Source organism: Leptonotus elevatus, chromosome 5, assembly GCF_054856555.1.
Source record: "Leptonotus elevatus isolate MCC_2025b chromosome 5, RoL_Lele_1.0, whole genome shotgun sequence".
Classification (NCBI taxonomy): domain Eukaryota; kingdom Metazoa; phylum Chordata; class Actinopteri; order Syngnathiformes; family Syngnathidae; genus Leptonotus; species Leptonotus elevatus.
In genome coordinates, this window is record NC_141243.1 from 24,437,726 (window position 1) to 24,460,697 (window position 22,972).

Sequence of the window (22,972 nt, forward strand, 5' to 3'; positions counted from 1 at the left end):
TAGAAGAGCTAAGCGCATTAAGGTGCGAGTTTGATGGCTGCCACGCTCCCAGGCAAGGTGCGAAAGTAGAGCAGACGCTATCATCGGCTTGATGCACATTGCTGCTATCACGCTGAGATTATCCGCACCCCTCTGATAAACTTTTTACATTACATTCAAAACGTATCCAGATTGAAAGCTAATTAGGAGTCTGCCGAACAGTCTTGCAGTACAGCACAGCACAAAGAGGCAAGATAAACAATAAACACGTGCAATTGGTGGAAATTCCCGTGATCGTGATGGGACCACTCCCCTTTAATTAGAGCGCTTTCAGATTAGGCTTTATTAGAAGCAGGCAGTCAGCCACGGAGCCAGCCAGCCAGCAAACCAGGCAGCCACAGGATATGCCCCAAGTTCAGCCTCCCAGGAGCCCCAGCGGCACAGATACACGGCTCATGTTTAATTGCTTCTGTAAATGGTCAGAGCTCAAGCCCCCTAATTCCATTCCCCGGAGTAATCAGCCATGTTTTTACCATACAGGGCTAACAAGAGTGAGAGAGAGACCGCTACAGCCACCATGCTAGGTAGCGAAACACTACGGGGCCTCACAGTCAGGAAAATCTTTTTTAATTGGATTGTTCTCAATAAAACCATCATTTGCTTCCACATATTGACCAGGAAAATGATGAACAATACAATTCATTATGGAAATAGCAGTACTGGCATCAACAATGAAAGGTTCCTATTTTCAAAGTTTGTAGCATTATTTTTAAACAGCAGTTGTTTTGGATAGTGATGGACAAATGAAGCGTCATGAAGCACTTGTGCTATTTTTTTTTATCCTCTAGATGGCACTCTCGGTTTAAAGATGCAGTGGAAATTTAATAAATTTACATTGTACTAAACTTTATCTCTAAATCAGTGGTGTCAAACTCATTATTAGGTCAGGGGTCACATGAAGGAAAATATATTACCAAGCAGGCCGGGTCAGTAAAATCATGGTATATAACTTAAAAACAATTGCTGTCAATTAAACGCAGATTTTCCCTATTTTTAGGCCAACCCTAAAATAGGGCGCTCAACTGCAATTATATTGTTCCAAAAAATGACATAAATGCAAATGGAACATGGCAGCTCTTTGCCTGTATGAGTTGCGGACTTGTTGTAGCTACCCGTTTTGTATGAACAGTCTATTGTTCCCAGAATGCATTGTGTGGCACAGTTAATGAAGTTCTAAGGACATTAATCTTTCTCATGTGTTTATATTAGCAGTAATTGAATTTGTGTCGTATTTAACATGTTTAAGTCGGTCTAGGATTTTATTTATTTTCAACAAACTGTAACTTTAGGTTGTGTGTAAAATACTGACATCCAGGGCAATTCCATGTACAAGTTGCATTGCTCATCTGAGGATTGCTTGTGAAATTATGAATTTATATTTTTTGATTGTGGCTGGCTGATTAGTTGGTCTGACATTACTCATTTTTTTGTTACTTTACAAAATCATCTCGCATGCCGGGTTAAACCCCATTGCGGGTTTGATCCGGCCCCCGGGCCGTATGTTTGACACCACTGCTCTAAATGAAAAGCCGCATCGAGAGGTGTGCTTCATGAAGCTTCATTTTCCCCATCAGTAGTTTTGGAATGAATGGATTTCTGATGATTGAAATATACACTTTGTGCCTGACTATCCAATTTTATAATTCACACAAGGTCTTAGATAGCCATATAAAAGAGACAGATCAGAGTTCATTGAAAACACTGACACTTCGGGAAAATAATGCCACTTGGCACAAGACGTTGACAGTCGTATTACAGCAGTCCATCAAACTCGCATTCAAGCATCTTTTGCTGCATCCTCTGATTGATGTCTTCTTGCTTTCTCAGAGTCCATCACAGTCTCTGCTAGTGCAGTCCACACACACCATGTAAGCTCCATTTGTAATAAACACCCCATATGGAGGAGAAAAGTCATGACAAATCAAAGGGCCCGTTACTGACTGGTCCCTTTGAAAACAGTATTTTGATTTTCCCTGGCAGCACGACACGACAAACGTGACTTTGGATGAGCGGTCAGGGATTCTGTGATACGACGACAGGACGGGATTTCATTGCAAGAAAGCTGTCCTTTGAGAGGGAAGGTGGTGTGGTGGTGAACACAACTCACAACAATGGCTGCAGGAGAGAGAATTCAAGCTTTGGCGCACACGCCACTCAGCACACCTGCAAAGAAGACAGGAAAATATATAATCATATAAATCTGACTCATTCACACGGTCATTAGAAAGAGGCTTGTTATGTGGCACAGGAAATCTCAACTATCAGTTCATGAGGACAACATGAACTTGATTAGACTTTCATTCAATGTTTTTTTTTTTTATATAAAACAAGAGGAGCTCAAGGTGAAAACAGTAAAATAACAGCAAACATGGACGAGTTATTTCATGTGGAACTTATTTCAAACAATCTGTCAAAAATTGTATGTCCAGTACATGCAAAGCAATTGACAATATAGTTGACTTTGACATATTCTGTTAACAAGAGTACGTGTGCCGTGGTTGCAAAGTCAGGTTGACTTGAGGGAAACTTGTGGCGCCGCATTCCAAACATTTACCACCACAGTGGTGGTAGTGAAGCGGGCCGCCTTTAGATTATTGGTGGAAAGATGGCTCCGGTGCACTATAAGGAATTATTTTTTGTGTGTGTTGTTTCACCGGGAGTAATGAAGATTTTATTTTATTTTTTAGGACTGTTATCTATGCATGTAAACATTTGTGTGTGGATGTAAAATAAAACACTTCAAATGGTAAATAGACTGCTTTTTATGTAGCGCTTTAACTACACCATATGGTGCCCAAAGCACATTACAATTTAAGCATCACATTCACCCACCCACAAACACACACACAAAGTGGTCGGGAGCAAATCGGGGTTCAGTGTCTTACTCATAGACACTTCGACATGTTCACCTGGGGTGACGATCAAACCTACAACCTCACGAATGTGAGACGGCCACTCTACCACTGAGCCATGCCGCCCGAAATAGATATTTGTACTTTTTCTAGTTGGAACTCATTTATAATGGTGAATGTTCATGCATTGACAATGGCATAAGATGCTAGCAACAAATCAACACAAGGTGATGAGATTTTTAATGCAAGTATTGAGCTAAAAAGAATTTAGAAATTAACTTCAAGGAAAATTTGCTGATTTTTGTTTGTTTGTTCTGTTGTCACTGTCGCGATTATTTGTGTGTCGGTGTAATGCTGTTGTGAGTGTGACATCCATATTCCCTTTGAATTTTAAGATTCTGCTGGAATGCAGGACTTTGTACTTCTCGGTTATCATATTTGACCCGTTTCTGATCAAATATCCAACAGTGACTAAATACGGCCGTATGTTTAAATATATATATATAACAAATTTCTTAGTTGCAGATGTCATATTTGGTATATGTTGTGAGCCGCTTAAAAATGGATGGCGGGCCATAGTTCGGACACCACTGTCATACATAGTATTTTGAAGCATGGTAGATAGGAATGCAATTTACCTTCTGGTCCGTCATCACAGAGTTACTCTGAAGTTGCGGCAGGTGGCTGCTGAGCAGGGCGGCGCCGGGTCTGTCGTGCTCACAGAAGATTGTACCATTGATGTAATGGAAGCGATCTCCAGGCATCAGTCTGTTCCTGCACGTGGCACAGCTGAAACACTGCCGCACAAAAACGCAACGTCAGGCGGGGCCGTAAATACATCAAATCAACACAGCAACAGCAAATCAGCTTTGATGAAATCACATGTATGACAGTGTTTGATTGCATTGTGTGATTTAAGGATAACGGCGAAGGCGGCACTAACACCTTATTTTGACATTAATATCGTTGGTTATGGAGGAAAAAGAAAAAGAGCAAACATCGGGATCAATGACCAGCCAGAAAATTGGGATTGGTGCAGCCCGTTGTACATTGGATTTTTAGATAACCACCAAATAGAAACAAAGTTGCATTACAACAAGCATTTATGGATCGCCTTGTTTAGTGTGAAATCTGACAGTGTCAAGCAAAACTGAACCGAAATGGCAGAATTTTTAGTGCGACTCTCATAGTGGGTCTCATTGACATGTGCAGGTGTACCTAATGAACTGTCTGTGTCTATGTTTGAGGCTTAGTGAGGAGGAGTAATACCCCAGATGTTTCTGTCAAACACACAGCAGGAGGCAAAGCAGGCTGAAGTGGGAGCGGGGGACTTACCTTGAGGTGGTAAACATTTCCCTGTGCCCTCATCACCATCTCATTGGCTGGGATTGACTGGCCACAGGCACTGCAAGCCCCGCTGTGCCCAAACAGCCTGCAAATGAAAAAAAAACACCCATGTGATACAGTCTCCATATGCTAAAAAAAATCTCCCACTTCCTTTTCCCTCACGCTACTTCCTCGCCACATAAGACCTCACCTGATGTAGTCGCTGCGACACAGAATCATGCCTCCTTTGCTGTAGCAGGTGGTGCCAATGTCGCCCAGCTGAGCTTGGCAGCAGGAGCACTTGAGGCAGCGAGTGTGCCAATAACGCTCCATGGAGAAGAGCAGGAAACGGTCAGCGATCTTCCCCCCACATCCTGCACATGACCTCGGGGCCGGCGCTATGCCTGACGCTTGGTTGTTGACCATACTGATGTGGGCCCTCACGGGCTCCTGGACACACCACGCAGGTACTGCAAGGAAGGAAAGTGTAAAGCGTACATCAGTTTAATAATTGATCATTACATCCAGATTAAGAGTATGTTTGATGTATTTTAGTTTAATGAAAATCTGGTTGGTTGAAAATGTTTAATTCGGTCTCATACTTAAGTGTACAATAAGTTCAGTACAACAGGTCAGGGATAAATAAATTGCAGTTTAACGATTGGTAACTTACCATTTTACTGCACGGTAGATGAAATATGATATCATTTAGCAGTTGCAAGACAGTAGCATTAGAAAAACAAAGCAACGTATTTAGATAAAAACAGTGGAGACAATCTGCTCATGGTCGTGTATTTTTTATTATTATTATTATTATATAGGCAAGAGGGAAAGCAGAACGTCGCCAAATGGGACTTTTGGAAGGGTGCCAGTTTTCAAACGGAAGATATTCATGTCAAAGCGTTTCTTTCTGAATAGGTTCTCAATGTATTTAACTTTCTCGTTTTTAACCGAGCAAAACTGTTACAACCCCAACGTTTAAGTTAAACGAAAATCTCGCTTTAATGAGCGCGCTGACGGAAAGGAAAAGAAAGAAAGGAAACAGACGTTGTTACCTTGTCGAGCCAAAGGTTTTCCGACTGCGTTGAAATCAAAACACGCTGCAAAAGAGTTTTCACAAGCATTTAAGCATTGATGCGTTTGCGTCTGTGAAACTGGATTTAGACATGACCATTTTGCTGCTCCATTGCTTCGTAGTAGAGTGTCGAAAGAAGAATAAAATCCCAGCAGGCCAGTATGGCGCGCGGATGGCAAAGAGTTTGAGGAAAGTCTCTCACTTGGAGCTCCACGGATAAAGAACTACTAGAAGCAGCGAGGAGAAGACATGCCGCTCCTTCTTTTACTTCCCACTCGCTCTTCCAGCTGTCCGTCTGATTACACGCCTTCCTTCCACACTTTCTGACGCTTATGACAGCGACTCTATTCATCAAATTGCGCAAGCGTTTATTTAAATTGCCCAGAGCGGACATAGCGACGCAAGCAGCAAACAACCAATAGCTGAGCAGTGGGCGTGGTTAGAGTCACAATGATTTATGGGTTTCTAGTGGCCGATCGTGTGCACCTTTCTGTTCCCACAGTTTCATAAAGCCATACAATAATAAGCGGATAGTAAAATAGTTTATGTATTGTATTTTCCCCCAAAAAATTGTAATAAAGGTGTTTTTTTAAGCCAAATTTTTTATTGTAGAATATATATGAACTGTTACACATTTTTACGATTCTGGGACTTTCAAACGACCTCTGCAGGAGGTCGATATACCAGGGGCGTCGATCTGGAAAAGAGGGTGGTTGGGGGATTGTAGGAAAGACTTTTCTGGGGGCACCACCTTGTCGGTCCTCCCTCCAACAAAGGTGGCGGCTTCCCGACTAGGAGGTAACGTAATGTTATTTTCTTGTTAGTGCTCACTAGAGGGGGCTGGTTTACTCTAGCACAACTGCAACAACAACAAAAACACCCCCACAATGTGGATGAATCCAGTGATTTTGTATCTACATGAGTAGGGGAGGACCCCTTGAAATTTGGTGTTACAATATGTTTATTTTATAATTCCATTCCCCTTTTGCAGTGGTATGTGGAACATTTCTCAGATTTGATTTGACTGTCCCAGAAAATATTATGCTTCTGTTTCATCATCGTGGGAATGAATAAATTGCAATGCAAATTTCGAAAGCGGTGAAACTGAGCTCAGCACCCCCAAACCTCTGATTCTAAAATTGCCCCTGCTTCCCACAACTTAACTATAGCATACAAGTGGTTGCATGTTGTAGAATTAGCTACATCTAAAATGTTTAAATAAAAAAAGTATTTTCACCTTGTATTAACCATCCTGTTTTGTCCGTTACTTTTATACACCAACAGTACTCATTAGTCAGTGTGACCCACTATATGTTTACTCATAAAAATCTAAACAAAAATAAATTAGGGATGTAACTAACAATTACATTAATAGTCAATTAATTTGTTAATTGGTTTGTCAATTAATCAATGATTCGTGGATTTCCTTAGTTTATTCAAAACTTGCACATTATTTCAAATTAACAGTACAGAAAATGGACAGCCATAAATTATGATTCATTTACTGATTTGGTCCGTAATGCCAGAAAATAGGCAAATATGTTGACCATTGCTTTCCAAAATAAAAGCAAATATTTTATTTTGATTTAACACAACAACAATAAGGCGGCATGGTGACTGACTGGTTAGCACGTCCGCCTCCCAGCCCAGAGGACGTGAGCTCGAGTCTGGGCTTCGGCCTTCTTGGGTGGAGTGTGCATGTTCTCACCGTGCTTGCGTGGTTTTTCTCCGGGTTCTCCGGGTACTCCGGTTTCCTCCCACATTCCAAAGACATGCATGTCAGGTTAATTGAACTCTCCAAATTGTCCATAGGTGTGATTGTGAGTGTAGCTGGTTGTTCGTCTGTGTGTGCCCTACGATTGGCTGGCAACCAGTTCAGGGTGTACCCCGCCTACTACCCGGAGCCAGCTGGGATAGGCTCCAGCGCCCCCCACAACCCTTGTGAGGAAAAGCAGTTAAGAAAATGGATGGATGGACAAAGACAATCAGTCTGCTTTCATTGAGAACTATATTTTAGAGTTATATTTTTAATGTTTTTGATCATTTCAATTCATTCAGCCATTTTTTGAAAAGTATTATAGTCATTGTTATTTGTATCCATCAAGGAGAAATGTACCCCCCCCCCCCCCCCCCCCATAGTCTTGTTGCATGCCACACAGAGAAAGCAGGTCACATATGCCGGCATGCAATGGCATGCAATAGCAATGCTGTCATGAATGGAAATTATTATAAATATGATAGGATAGAGCAACATCAAAAATGTGTATTCTGAGTGATTACTTCGTATCTTTTGAGCAATATTAATGGCGTTGTTTACCCTTCTTGCCTGTCAGATAGAGTTGCACTTTCAAATAAGGCCATTAGAGAGCAGTACAGACCCGTGGTTTTGGAAGAGACGTTTGACAATACTTGCACATTTTTGGTGTAATCTAAATGCTAGACTAACAATTCCGCCTAATCAGTAACATCCACTGCAATTACAATTTTAAATATGTTCAGCAACTTATTTGAATTGAAAAATGTACTTTTATGTTTTGATTGACACCATAATTCACTGTGCACTTTGATGTGTTTCTTACATTCGAGTTACTTAATTTAGCTCTCGTCCAAAGTCAACTGGGATCGGCAACCCTATGACCCTTTTCGTCATACTGTGTAAGGTGCTGTGTCTGAGGCCATCATTACAGTTGTTTTATAAATAGCACAGTTGTTTTTTTAAATTAGAATGCCACGTAAAGACAGGAAAATATGTTCCTATATCTATGGCTGAACTGGCACAAAAATATCGGCCCTGGCATGACTACCACTTAGCCATGACGCTGATGTTGATTGGTTCTGTTTTCTGCCTATATTGTAAATCAGTGGTGTCCAAACTACAGCCGGGGGCCACCATCCATTTTTCAGTGGCTTGCGGCATATACTAAAAATACTAAAAAGAAGAAAAAGAAAAAAGTTTGGTAATGGTCAAAGTAAGAAGAGAGGGTGTAGAAAAATAATTAGCTGCAACTATAGCAAATAAATCGGTTTATATACTGTAGCATTTTTCTAGATGTGCAAAAACACAAATAATTTGTTGTACTTTTTTTTTTTAGGACTTAACATAATTTCTCTTCATAACATTATGCGGCCCCATGCGTCCTTCTGATTTTCTGTATATGGCCCTCAAATGAAAATGTTTGGGCACCCTTGTTGTAAATGGATTAATGGGCTGCTCCTCCAAATAGTGGGCAATTTTTTTTTAGGTAAAATGAGGAGGGAATAATATTTACGGTAAATAGCACTGTATCTGCCTCAAAAGACACCGGTCCGGCGGGCATCTGCCCTATATAACAGATGGCCAGTCCAGCCCTGCCTGTATCACTTGCTGTACATCTTCCATACCCACATTTTCACACATAGTAAGAGAATTGAGCTGTGAGATACTAAAAAAAAGTATACATGTGTTGTTTTTGTTTTTTTCTTCATCTGGTAGCAGTTGCCGTGACAGGAAGACTACTTCGAAGCTCCGATGTTTTCCGACATATTTCCTGTTCCACTGTCGAGGCCGTGCTGAAAGTTGCAGTTGACTGTGAGGATGGACAACACCTGCAACTTCCAGTCTGGCTTCCCAGCCAATACAAACTGCCTGCAGCATCACAGACAAACTTCAGCTCTTATCGCATGAATCCGGCACACTGTGGTGTGGAGAGATCCTTTCTGCTCAGACTTGTGACGTATCCGTTTTTGAGTTCTGCCACTATGAACTGCTTTCTTTTGATACAATTCAATTATCAGCAAAACAACTGTTTTGCTTCTTCAATGTGCGGCACAAACTTATCTGAGTTTAGATTAATTTAATACATTTTGTATGCAGCTGTTTTTCTAGAGCACATTTGTTGGCTGTCAAATAGGTCATTCAATTCTTTTGACTGAAGTTTGGTGAATCAAATTAGAGGTTTAGATTGGATCTTAACTTGAATTATAAACGGTCACAAATTTCAATATGTATGCGTATTTCTCATTTTATTCAAATACATGAAAGATATCTTAAAAACAAATGAACAGTCGAACGTTGCCAAGGGATGCCAGTTTTGTGTACAAAAACGCTAGTGACGTGATTGTTTCTTTGAATTTAGACCAAACAAATAGTTGGTGTGTACACGCATCGTCATAAAGCAACTGCAAACTGGCAGTGACAAAAGCAAATGCTCAATCTGTCTCCATAGTGAAATGGTTTGCCGTATGCTCCGTGAATTCAACCTTTTCCAACGTATGAGGAATGCTAATATACAACTGTTGACATCTGTTTATCTTTTGTGCTTATAAAGAACACATGCTTTTGAGCAACTTTTTGTTTCTGTACATATCGCAAAACCATGCAAACTAGACTCACAATCAGAATTAACTTTTGCTGGCTCAATTGACTTGAATACGAGCTTTGTCTTAAAGTTGTAAAATGTTCATGTTTATTAAATTGTGCCTGCCTTGCTTAGAACGTGAAGGTCAGAAATGTCCTACTGCTGACTTAGAGTAAAAAAAAAAAAAGCACATCATTTCTACTTGTGGAAGTTGTAAGGAATTTGTGTACTCTGATGTGAACCAAAAGGCCGAAGTTTAATGACACAAAACAATGGAGGTGTAAAAGACTGCATTGAATTTTGATCGCTTTTGAATTTTTCTTCATTTTCTAAATATTTATTGCAATCGTGCCTACTGAAAACTCCAAACTCAGATTGTGTCAGTTCCGACCTCAAACGTTCGAGGGAAATGTAAACACAAGACATATGTTCACGTGACACAACGTTGGCTGCGTTAACCAGAACAACAAAGAATTGATCAGAATCAGCCATCTTTGTTGTGTACATTTGCCTCAAACGCTTTGAGGGCGGAACTGGCACACTCCAAGTGGGATGAATCTGACTTCAAACCCTCCTCGAATGCAGAATAAAACCACCATTTTGACTTGTGACGTAATTTCAGAATTGTCAATAACTGTTGGCGTTCAATCAATGCTGTCATGTTGTACTCATACAGTACGTGTTCCGCTGTGTCACACTTGTGTGCCAAGCGGTCTATTATTTGTGTCTAATTTCTTTAGACCTGAAATGACGGAGTTTGTGACTCAGCTTCGTGAAATTTGTTTTTACAAATTGTTCTTATTTGCTGCATTGAAGCCTATCATTCACCGCTAATTTTCAGCAGATGAGGACTTCTCAATTAAGTTAGATTTTAAAAAGTTGTTGTTACACGCATGGTTCTTTGTTCCAAAGTTTTGCACGTTCTGCAAACTACTGCACTCACAACGTTCTAGTGGGCCGGATGATGGGGCACTTTTAGGGCCCTACCATTAAGGTATCAACATACCATTAAAACAAATCATAAAAATCTCATATGTCTCTTACTTTGCTTCATTTTTGAAATGTGTTGAATTTACTTGTTCTATCATCATCCAATGATACAATTACTGTAAGTATGGCCCCATAGAGGTGAAGTTCTACCACTGGTTTGACTGGGAGAATAACCAGGTCAGAGAGTTCCTCCATCGTCAGAGGAAAAAGGAGGAGCTGAGGGTGAGGAATTTCATGGTCCAACGTGATGTTTGAGCATCAGAATCGGCCATCAGAAAGTCCACGCAGCAGAGGCAAGCGCTCTGAGCCTTCGCTACCTATTTTGTGACAGATGCAGCATGCGTCATGTCACAAGGAATCATTCATTGTCACCATCTTGCTATTGAAATGCTTTTTTTGTAATTCATTTAAAATCTATCTGATTGGTTGTTTTGGATCCCCAGTTTATAAGCTCCACAATGAGAAGTCTTGTTTGACTCTGTCCAGGTCTTCCCAACATCATCGTAAGAACATTTCCTTATATGACAGAAGAAAATCCTTAGTTTACGGCTGTACATCGCTCACAAATTACACATGACCTTTTATGACTTTTTTTCAAATTGTATTTTACTAGACAAAAACAAAATGTGTGTCTGAAAAATCGCTGCTGTTGGGCTGAATCCTCGTACCTTCAAAATCGTTCAGCCATTAACATGTCATTGTTGAATAGAGCAAGCAAATTTCAACACCTTTTTTGGCTAAATAACACCCATTCGTGCAGGCCTGACGAATAGTATATAAAGTTGTGAAAAAATGTCAAAGTGACCAAATGGTGATATAGGAGATTTCGGTATGACGACGTATTAGGGCCACATATAAATATATATTGGGTGGGGGCCATATTCCGAGAAAAAAAACTCCACTTTATAACGTGGCTAATTTGTGAGTTTATAAAGTGGCAGGCAGATTTATTTGCAAGAAAAAAAACCTCAGAAATTTACGAGACCAATACTTTTTGGTCGGGCTTTCAAATAAGGAGATAGTAATTGCTTTAGCAGAAATTAACCATATGATGTTAAGCATTCGCGACAAAGACGCCTCACTTTGCAAAGGTCCACACCCTGAGGTTCAAGCATTTAAGTTAAATTGTATATTTCGTGTACATTTATGTTTCCAGAATTATTACTTACTCATTCATATGTGTGTGTGTATATATATATATATATATATATATATATATATATATATATATATATATATATATTTGTACAAGTAGCTAAGTTGATGTGTCGAATCTACTGCTTTCCATCATTCACTTGCATTTACCTAAAGTATGCTAGCTTCTGATTGGTTAGCGTTAGTCAGCTGATAGGGGTTCAGGAAGTGTTGTCGCTCTTGCTGCCGTGTACGACGTTTACGAGTTAAATTTAAATTAGGAAGGAATCCGTCTCCATCCTGCCTTTTCATTTTATAAACAGTGTCCCATTAACCACCAACGAATCCGCACATTAGACTATAGGTACTATGCGTGTATATCTTGAAGGTTTCTGATTTGTTTTTGTTTTTTTGTTTTTAATTTGCCACAGGCATGTGATTTGACCAAAGTGAAATTATCTGAAAATTTAGCCGGGGGTCTGGGGGCCGCAGGCACCCAGCTAGGTCCAGGGCAGCGCCCTGGTGTGGGGGCCAGGGGGGCGAAGCCCCCCGTAGCTCATGGGTTTTCCGTGATTTTAAGTACTTTCAATGCACTCAGATGACAAAGAAATAGACAAAACAACAGCATAAATTTCCAATGTATATTGAACTATCCCATATAAAATTGCAGTTTTAGTCAACTCAAAATCAGTCACATTCAAAAATTATTTATTTATTGTTTTTCTATTTTTTGCTCATTAAAACATTCAACATATTTACAGGAATATACAAGTGTTCATTCTTGAGCACAATCCATTCACATGACACAAACACTACTTCCTCCTAGACTTCATTGCTTTGGAATGGGTCTTTCTAGCCTGCTTCTGTGCAGCTTTGATGGTTCTTCTTGAGGCAGCCTTGCTCATTTGAGTGTCCTGTTAATAAAAAAGTAAGTAAATAAAGTAAAGGATTTAGTCTAAACTTGCATGCACATTCACATGTCAGAGTATTTATTATGGTAACAAAAAACGTTGCAAATTAGCTACAAAATAATAAATTATCTTTAACCATTGGAAATAATATTTACCATGCAATAAATCATTTAATCAATCATTCTTAATTTAATACATAATGCATAACAAAAACATAAAATACCTCATGCAGCAAGCTCTGGTAAAAACACAATCATTTCGATCATCTCTGTACTAACTGCATACTGTAGACAGTCAACATATTGAAAACTGAAAGTGCTAACATGCAGCATTCATTTGAGTTTGTGGATTAATCATGTTAAATAGTTAAGGCCATTTTTATTACGTTATAATATTTTCGAAAATTTGATTCCGATTAATTTGAAAAGTTTACCACCTACCTCAAAATTCACGACTCTATCAGCAACTGGTGCAGGTTGTTGGGGTGGATCACGTCTCTCCATTACCGCTCCCGATTGTGATGTCAATAACGGATGGAGGCCATAAAGTTTTGGAGTTTTCGTTTGGGCACCAAAACTTCCAGCGATGGAATAATTTGTTGTTCTTGACTGGAGTTATTTTACGTGTTTTTTGCTCTTTGCGTGACTTTCAAGAGCTTTGAAACCTCTCCCGCCATAGTCAATGGTATCACGGCACCAAATGCAAAGCGCTTTCCCGGCACGATCGATCTTCCGAATGAAGTCACTGAACAAATTCGTCACAGTCTTCTTTCCAACATTTGTCGATATATCCTTCTCTAACCAGTCCCAGCGAAACTTGTTTTTTACGAGTTTGTCAATTTCCTTAACTCGCGGAGCATCTTTGCGTTCGATCACGGACATCTTTCTTTAAACACTCGGCAAAAACGTGTGCGAAATGAACAACGGCATACTCTTATGCCTTTATAACAAGCGCGTTTATTGGTCTACAAACAATGGCATACTCCTATGTCTTTATAACAAGCGCTCTTATTGGTCAACACGGAGACTTCCGCCAATCGCAAGATCGGTTTCATTTCAGTTGCGGAAACACTAAAACGGAATGCTGTAGAGAGACGAAATCGGATTATTTTTTTTGGGGGGGAGATAAAAAAAGCGGAATTCCGCGAATTAGCGGAAAAATCACATGCCTGTTGCCACTTATTAAACTCGCAAATTTGCCACTTAACTCATTGACGCCCAGCCATTTTCACTGAAGCAACCCCCTTCGCTCGATTTTGCAAGACCCACAGAATATTGTGTTCGATTGCTATAACAACATGGAACCTACCAAAATAAATATTCGAGTCTCTTCTTTCATCAGGAAAAAAAGTATATTTGTATCTGTTTCCGTTTTACAGCGATTAGCTTTAGAATATAGCTAAGTTTCATCATTATTTGCAAACCTGTTGTAAACACTGGCAGAAAGAGCTTGCTGTAACATGGTCCTGGTTTATCTCTTACACTCTGCTGCCACCTGTTGGCCGTTTTTTGTAATAACTACCATTGCTTAAAGCGACCTATTCAGGTCAGAAGCTGCATCAAAGCCTTATGTATGCTGTAGAATAAGAAAAAAAAACAAAGGACAAAGTATTAAAAGACATATTTATACGTTTTTGGGTTTGAATGAGTTAATAAAGTGGTACATTTGCAATTTTTTTCTCGGAATATTACCCCCCCTCTGAAAAAAAAATATACGTGGCCCTAATTCGCCGTCGTATTTTCAGCCCAACATCAGCGATAAGCAACATTATTCACAAATAAAGCGCGTTATGGACAATTTCAACACAAAATGGATACAAAATATCACACCTCGAAAAATGAGGTGGTCCCCAGAAATATCACTCCACAAATATCGTATGAGTGAAGTCTATATACAGTCATATGTCAGAAATCATGCTTTCGAGTGGATGGATCATGATATAATACACAGACAAGCTAAAAATGTATGACAAAATCATCCTCTTTTTCCAAAGTTCTGTTACTGGTCTTTACAACTCCGTGGAAATAGAGAACGTGAACAAAAATGTTTAAATACAAAAAAATTAAAAATAAATAAAAACATTCAGTACAAGCTTTCTGCCAGCAGTCTAATAGAGCTGCAGTGTGCTCGACTCTTGCGGTCGAGAGGTTACACACCTCTCCTGTAATGTGGACAAACTGATGTCATTATGACAGGAAGCTTAAAGTGCAAGCGGGTATATTGCCATGACGGGGTTCAAGAGCGGATGAGCTGGCCTCAGCGCCTGAAGGTGTGGATGTCATTGTGGAGGATGAGCGAAGGGTTCGAAGGCCTGCTGTGCGTGCGGCACTTTTTACTGCAGCTGCAGCGATGGATCCACATGATATTTCGGAAGAAGCTGTCACCGTCCAGGCAACGGAAACCCAGCCGCACAGTGCGCGTGACCGAGGGCTTGCAGCAGCGGCCATCCAGGCAAGATCCGCAGGTGCGAGGGCGGAAGCGCTCCACTGTGGAGCATCCAGCAAAAGTGATTTGAAGTGGCTCCTGCGGGCGAACAGTTCGCTGGCACTTCTTCCCCTACACAGATCAAAAAGTCGTTTTTAATGTAAACAAGGATCACTGCCATTACGCGGTGAGCTTTCATTTGAATCATTTGAGTGTTAGTGTGCAAACCTTAATAGGCGTAGGAAGTTCCAGGTGACACTGTCGGATCTGGCAAAGTCTGGTTTCTCTGATCAGCTGACAATCTGGGTTGTTATTGGTGACTCGACTTGATATTCCCATCCCACATGAGGTGGAGCATTCTGTCCAGGCGGTGGTTTGCAGAAAACAGCTGGATTCCACTAACAAATCAGACATCGGGAATGCTGTTATCTCTGTGAGAGGGGAAGGACAAAGACGATGAATGTAGGGCTAGGTTAAAAAAATATACATATAATAATCGATATCAAATCGATTTTTCTTTTCAAGCCTATTATTGATTCAGAAAACCATGAATCGATTATTTTGATATCTCTTTTTCCCATAAATTCATGAGGAAATTGAGTTATAAAGGCCAATTTTATTTGTATCTTACTGTTTTCTTGAAATTTACTGTTGACATGAATTTAAAAGCAATTTCTTACATTTATGAAAGACCTGACTTATTGCACTTTAAGACAATTCAGAATCAATTTCAATTCAATAATTGTAAATATAAGTTACCGTATATTTACAATTATTGAATTTGAATTATGAAAATATTTTCCTCTCCTCCTTGCTGATGTCAATGCTTAAGTGACTTGTTTAAGTGACTTAACTGATTACAACACGGGCTACTTTCATTAATAAACTAAATCTTTTAACCAGTCACTGCCTCCGCAAAATGTAATTTGGAAATTAGTGTTTGTGGAGTTTTTATCATGTCCTTGATATTTTAGAATTGAAGTTCCTTAATTAATCAATATCGGATAGAAATGAATCAAATCAAATCGGAAAAAAACTAAATCTAATCAAACTGAACTCTTGTGAATCAAAATTGAATCGATTGAGGAAATTAGAATTGATACCCAGCCTTAGATGAATGTGCTAAAGCTGGTCTGGAAATCAAAGCAAAAGACAACAAAATGTCATGGGTCGTTCCTTTGCAGCTGAATTTAAATAATTTGCATCAGACGACAAACATGTACTCATGTAAGTGATTCCTCCTCAAGGGAATACACCAATTTCATTGTTTCTCCAAGCGTCTGTAATGGCTAATTTTCAGTCAAGCCACATGAAAACAAGCACACCTGTGTCCCCATTATCAACAACAACACATAATCAACATGGTACAGAATGAATGTGAACCTCACAGCAGAAACGTGAACTGAAAAGTTGGTTTTGTAGGAATCATTTTAAATGACCTGATTCTAATGATTCAGGACAGCCAAACGAATTAATGCTCGCAGTACTACTTTGCAGCAAATGCAGAATCTATTCTAGGAATAGTGTCTACAAGATGTTGGAGTGCATCTTGATTTGTGACGCCTGGCTCACTTAATCCATCCCAATGCTGTTCGACAGTTTTGAGGTCAGGGCACTCAAGTTCTTCCACACCAAACTAATCCATTCAAACCTTTTTGGTCTTGCTTGTGTAATGGCAACAGGAAAGAGCCTTGGAAGCTTTATTGTCAAAAAGGTCTGGTTATAAGGTTATAGCCCACAGCATTATTCATTAAATAAATTATTAAAACATTCGAACTGTCCATGGCCTCTGATCGGCCGCCACAGTAACCATAAAGTCAAATATGTGGTGCTTTGCTTTTATTTGATGTATACAAGAGGTAGCGAGCAAGAGCTTTGTAGCTGCAGTGTTGCCAACTTAGCAACATTTTTGCTATATTTAGACACTTTCCCAACCCCTCCAGCTACGATTTTCCACACAAAAAAAGACATTAGCAAAAATGTCCCATGTTAGCAACGTTCTTATTTCCTGCACATTCGAGGGAAGAGGATCAATATGATTTGGCCTGATAATACTGTATGCAAATTTCAAATTTCATATACGGAAGATAAATATCTAGTATAAGTCATCAGTTTAATTTCATTATACATCATGGTCAATAAACAAATTTATACTCAATGAAAAATATAAACGCAACACTTTTGATTTTGCTCCCATTTTTTATTAGATGAACTCAAAGATCTAAATCTTCTTCCACATGCACAATCTTCACCATTTCTCTATATATTTTCTACAAAGCAGACTAAATCTGTGATAGTGAGCACTTCTCCTTTGCCAAGGTAATCCACCCCACCACACAGGTGTGCCATATCAAGATGTTGATTAGACACTATGATTCGTGCACAGGTGTGCCTTAGATTGCCCACATAATAAGGCCACTCTGAAAGGTGCAGTTTTATTTTATGGGAGGCCTAGACCATACCCCGCCCCCTAAGGCACACCTGTGCACGAATCATGGTGTTTAATCAGCATTTTGATATGGCACACCTGTGAGGTCGGATGGATTATCTCGGCAAAGGAGAAGTGCTCACTATCACAGATTTAGACAGATTTTCTGAACAATATTTGAGAGAAATGGTGATATTGTGTATATGGAAAAAGTTTTAGATCTTTTGAGTTCATCTCATTAAAAATGAGAGCAAAAATAAAAATGTTGCGTTTATATTTTTGTTGAGTGTATATATTTGGGAGTCCTGAGTAGGAATGGCTATTATAACTTTGTGATTGGTGCAAAAAAATTATGTTGTAATTTTTAAATTGTAAGCTTGTAATTTTAATGACCACATAATTTTGTATTAATTTCATAATTATTACAATATACACCATATCTTCACATGTGTTGACTTTTACTAAATACCGGTACATTAAAAAAGAATAGCATGCTGGTTTGGCCCTCAGCAAGTGTTCCAGTTTGTCATGTGGGCCGTTTACAAAATTATTTGCCAACCCTATTAGAACTGTTCTGATGCAGAATTCATTGCAAGTTATTTTTACTTCACTAAAATTCACTTTATGACCAAGAAAGGTATCAAAGAAGAGGACTGTAAGCTTCACCTCTGAACATGGTCCCACCAGTGGCAGCTGGTTGTCGAGGCTGTGGGTAGGGTGGCAGCAAAGCACTGATGTGGTTTGGAAGAGGCTGACTGTCTGCCAGAGGGCTGCGTGTCATTTCTTCTGGCTCCACTCTGATGTGGTTGTCGTCGTCACAAAACCACTCCTTGCAGCAGCTGTTTTCGGGCCGCGCCAGCCGGGGCCGTGAGCAGTGCAAGTTGGCCAGGGGAACTTGGTGAGGGCAGAGAGGCATGCAGCCCACCACTCCATTCATACAGGTGCACTGGTGCTGGCAGCTGGGTTGGAAGTTCTCGCTGTGCTGGTACAACTGGCCGTTGAATTCGCAGGGTAGACCATGAGCCTCAGCTAGCATCATGCACACAAGAAACACAAAACATGTCTATGAGAACAGGACATTTCATTATCATTCAGGGGGACTGAGAAGAAGGAAAATACTCTCCATATGTCTATATAATGCACAGTACTGTATTGACTTTAAAATAGGGTGACCAGACGCCGTAAGTCTCGATTTTGGATTTCACCAGCACCATTGTTTTTTCCACTTTTATGTCCAAACCAATTGGTTGGGCTGTGTCCAAGTCAATCACACAGTTCACAGTAGTGATTTATATGAAAAACCAATTCAAAAGGAATTTAAACCGATAGCAGGGGTGTTTTCATCATACAGGAACTAGAACTACTTCCTGCTACCGTAGCTAAGAATCATGTAAAATGTAGTCCTACTCCACTCATAGATATCTATAAAGACTAGATGTCTCATCCGCACTGCTAGCCAATGGAACCGACCGTCTGCACAGGGGAGCCATCTTGCCACAGTCACCTCGCTCTGCCTCTCTCATTCATTATTATGTGTTTTTATCGTACATGTTCTTTTAAATAACTCAAAATAGCGTTTTAACAAAAATCAACTGATTATCGAGCAGTTTAGTTTATAAGCATAGTTATTATACTACATACTTTAATAACTAATAATACATATAGTTACTAAATATCCATTCTGAATTGTAAATACTTTATTAAAGTTTGTAAGAAAGCAAACCATGTGTAAATCCGTCAAATTTGAAGCGAAATAACAGAGTTTACGTTTGTTTAGCTCACTCACCTTCGCTCACAGTCAATACAGATCAGACTGCCTGCTTGTGACAAGATGGCCGCCCTGTGCGGACGTTGAATCCTCTGCCGTAAGACATCTAGTCTTTATAGATATCTATGGTCCTACTAGCCAAATGTTGCGGTCGCTGGTCAGACCCAACGCCAGCTAAGATTTTATGGCAACATATTACCAATGTCAAAATAAATGACCGGCGCGATGTAAACGGCACAGCTACATTCCAGCAGCTACCAGGACTGAGCAAAAAAGCTTGGATAATGGTGAGTGCATTGACTTATTTACAGCTGATGAACTGTCAACCAAGATAGCATTTATGTAACAGGTTACAATAGTCTATTAATTTCACCAAAAGCACTTCTGTTATTATCAGGACTAAATGTTTTTTGTTTATATCTGTGCATTTCATGACGAGTGACGTCCGTGCTACGTGATGACATAATGTTACGTGCGCGCAAGCCTCGGCCACTCTTGGCTGCTGTTGTTCAAGGTAGTGTTGAGAGTATTCTACCCAGATTTAGTTATAACTGTTTTAGATTTAGTTATAACTGTTTTAGTTTAGTTATAACTGTTTAGATTTAGTCATAACTGTTTTAGTGTTTGAATAATGTCTCCAGGTGACGGAATGTCTGAAGAGCTTCCTCTATTCCCACATTGATGAGCCATTTATCTGGGGTGAAGCAAATGTGTTAAAATGTAATTTTTTTGTAAGTCTTATCTTGTGCTAGGTGCCGTCAGGTCTGAGACCTCGTATATTTCCACATCAAAAGGCCATCTGTCAATGTGTATTGAATGCTGTAAAAGTCTGTCTTGGCTGGGGGCAGGGGTGGGGAGAAAGGGGAGAGGGGAGGGGTTTAGTGGTACCGCCCTTCTTGCTAGTATAAGAATATTGCAATTGTCAGCAATCTACACACTTGTGATGAGAAGCAGCCATTTGTCTGTCATTCATGTGTGTCCGGAATATTCTGTAAAATAAATCCTTCGAAGGACCTGTTCACCGATCTCCAGTCTGTATTCGGATAACCAACATTCTCACTACCCGGAACAAAACAAACACGCGGAAGACAAAGATTGTTTTCCAACAGTAGGAAGTGTGTGCCTCTCTCTCTTGTGGTTTTAAATATAAAACGAAATGTTGGAGTGTGTTGAGGGGTTCATTGCTGGGGCTATTTGGTGTTTTGAGCTTGTGTTGCGGTCGCAAAGTGAAGTTTTGGACCCGTTGTCCATCGACGGGCTAAGCTAGGTTGCTAACGCCAATTAGCAAATAATTCAACAAGCATTGTTTCTGACCCTTTTCGGAGAGCCACACGAGGACGGCGCAATTGTAGCCACGCTCACTTGTTTTGTTGTTTGTGCACAGGTGCCATGCAATAACGGAGTATGAGACCAACTTTGACTGATTATTGAGAAGAACACAACACAATGCAGAGCAAAACCACACCGGTTACATTTAGCAATAGCTAAAAACAAAACCAGATTGACTAGTGATTGAATCTGTTATGGTGACAATTTATTGTATATTTGATTTTCAGCGCAATTGTATTGTCCCGGTTTTTCAGTTTGAAAATGTGGTCACCCAGCCTACTTCAAATGTTTTCAAAGATGTGATTTATTTTGTGTTTTCATCCCCTCTAGGTAGTTCATTAGCAGAGATGGCAAATTCAGGTAAAAACCCTGCCACAGTTTGGCTTTAGCACCTGATGCTGTCTAGCTACCTCTCTAGCAGGTAGACGAGCAATTTGGGAGCTACCTAGCACCTGGGGCTAAAGCCAAACTGTGGCAGGGTTTTTACTTTCTGGACCTGGATTTGCCACCTCTGTTCATTAGTAGTGGGATTACACATAAATTGTTCACAAAAAGGCAGGCCACAAATAATTAACTAACTGGTATAAATCCTAACAGTGGTGCTCCCAGGGATTTGAGGCCCAGTCAAAAATATATATCCAATATATTACATTAATTAAATATTTAGCGTAATTCTGCACACTACTAAGTCAAATTAAAGTCATCATGAGATTAAACAAGTGAATTGATGTGTAAAGCCTGATTGTTAACATCACATCATCTCATCCACACTCTCACCTCGGCACAATCCTCTCTCAGGGTCTCCTCCAGCCCCGAGGTGGCAGCGTAGCCCCTTGATGTGATCGCAGGGCTGAGTAGCACTGCAGTCTTCATTGAACTGCCTTGCACATATTTTACAGCAGCCGCAGTGGTCCGTCACCCAGCTGACACCAGCTGGACACATCGGGGATGAGGCAGCGCATGAGCACACAGGTGGGCATTCATCATCTGCCTAAGGAGCAGGGTCAGAAGTCAGGTTAGCCTACAATTTAGAACATTCTGAGATGTGAGAGCAGAGCACAACTACTGGTACTCACCATCACCACAGTGCTGCAGACCACAAACAAGGTGGAAAAGATCTGGTGCAAACTAACAGTAAGGTAAAGCATCCTTGGTGCAGAGTTTGTACAAAGTTTTACAAGAATTTTAACAGGATATTTAGAAGACAGCTGATGTCCAAAGTGGAGTTTTGTCTTGTTAGTCAGCTCTGGAATGAAGCATCCTTGCAATAAAGTACACCACTCAGCTACACTAGTGTCTAACTGCCAGCCCAGCTCTACCTCATGAAGAGGTTTCCCTCGACAAGACCTGCAGTTATAGACACTCATGGCCCCACCCCCTCTGTAATATCACCAGCACAGCGGAGGCAGAAGGTGGGACTGACAAGCATGTTTTCACTGAATAAGTTGAGCTGTTTACACTTATTTGTACTGAAGTAACAAAGTAACCGCACCCTGTCAAATGTGTCAGTTCATTTAGGTGACCCTTCAAGGTGGACACGTCGCGTCATACTGTAGTCAAGTGAAGTCATGAAGGTTGGAAAAACAACAGGTGTAATGGAAGCACTGAAAAGGAAAACATACTCCATCATGGTGGCAGCTTCGGACCGGGGATGTGCTGGCAGTCCTTGTAAACACCACACTGTGTTGTGGGACTGCAACTCAGGACATCCTGTGTTCCCCCATCCTCTTTCCGAATGGGTCACATTCCAGGAAATACAGGTCTAATCTCGAGTTCTCGAGTGGCAGGAAAAAGCCAGCCTTCCTTTTGTCACCCATCGCAACTGTTGTTGGATTCATAAAGTCATAGATTTATGTTCCTTCTCAGTGTCCGTGGTCTGCAGTCACTTTACTGCCACTAGTGTTAATTTCGTCAACGAAAACTAAACAAAAATGATTTCGTCAAAGAACATTTTTCACCGGACTATAACTAGACTAGACTAAAACCCTCATTAATAAACAATAACTGAGACTAGATCAGTATGTATTTTCGTCGACTAATGAAGACGAGACGAAAATGTAATTCACCTAATAAAAACTGCACTAAAATCTATGGACATTTTATTTCATGAACAAAAACGAGACGGAAATGAAATGATTTTGTAAAACCTTGTCTCTGCTAATCCGTCACTGTGACACTGTCATGTGACACACAGTGACACACCCCCTTTCAAATCTGCAGCTAGCGACATCCACAAACACATGACTCAGACAGGAGGTGTATTCATGCTGAAAGGTTAAAAAAAAAAGATTATAGTTATAGCTATAACGGTCCAACAATAATGTTAATCCGACCACTAACTAATGCTGGCTAATTTACT

At 40.2% G+C, this 22,972-nt stretch overlaps 2 protein-coding genes across 2 annotated transcripts; both read right to left on the bottom strand.

Moving 5' to 3' along the window:
• Positions 1-589: 589 nt before the first annotated feature.
• Positions 590-5,648, bottom strand: LOC147174426 (LIM domain transcription factor LMO4.1-like). The gene is made up of 5 exons (XM_086076802.1): positions 5,273-5,648; positions 4,429-4,687; positions 4,227-4,323; positions 3,530-3,688; positions 590-2,202 (listed from the first exon to the last, which is right to left on the bottom strand). Exons 2-5 carry the CDS (start codon positions 4,641-4,643, stop codon positions 2,194-2,196), a joined length of 480 nt encoding a protein of 159 aa, XP_085932928.1. The 5' UTR covers positions 4,644-4,687; positions 5,273-5,648; the 3' UTR covers positions 590-2,193.
• An 8,626-nt stretch (positions 5,649-14,274) lies between these two features.
• Positions 14,275-21,944, bottom strand: ccn1l2 (cellular communication network factor 1, like 2). The gene is made up of 5 exons (XM_086076340.1): positions 21,690-21,944; positions 21,391-21,604; positions 18,183-18,545; positions 15,317-15,519; positions 14,275-15,220 (listed from the first exon to the last, which is right to left on the bottom strand). The coding sequence occupies exons 1-5, from the start codon at positions 21,759-21,761 to the stop codon at positions 14,921-14,923; spliced, it is 1,152 nt and encodes a 383-aa protein (XP_085932466.1). The 5' UTR covers positions 21,762-21,944; the 3' UTR covers positions 14,275-14,920.
• Positions 21,945-22,972: the final 1,028 nt, after the last annotated feature.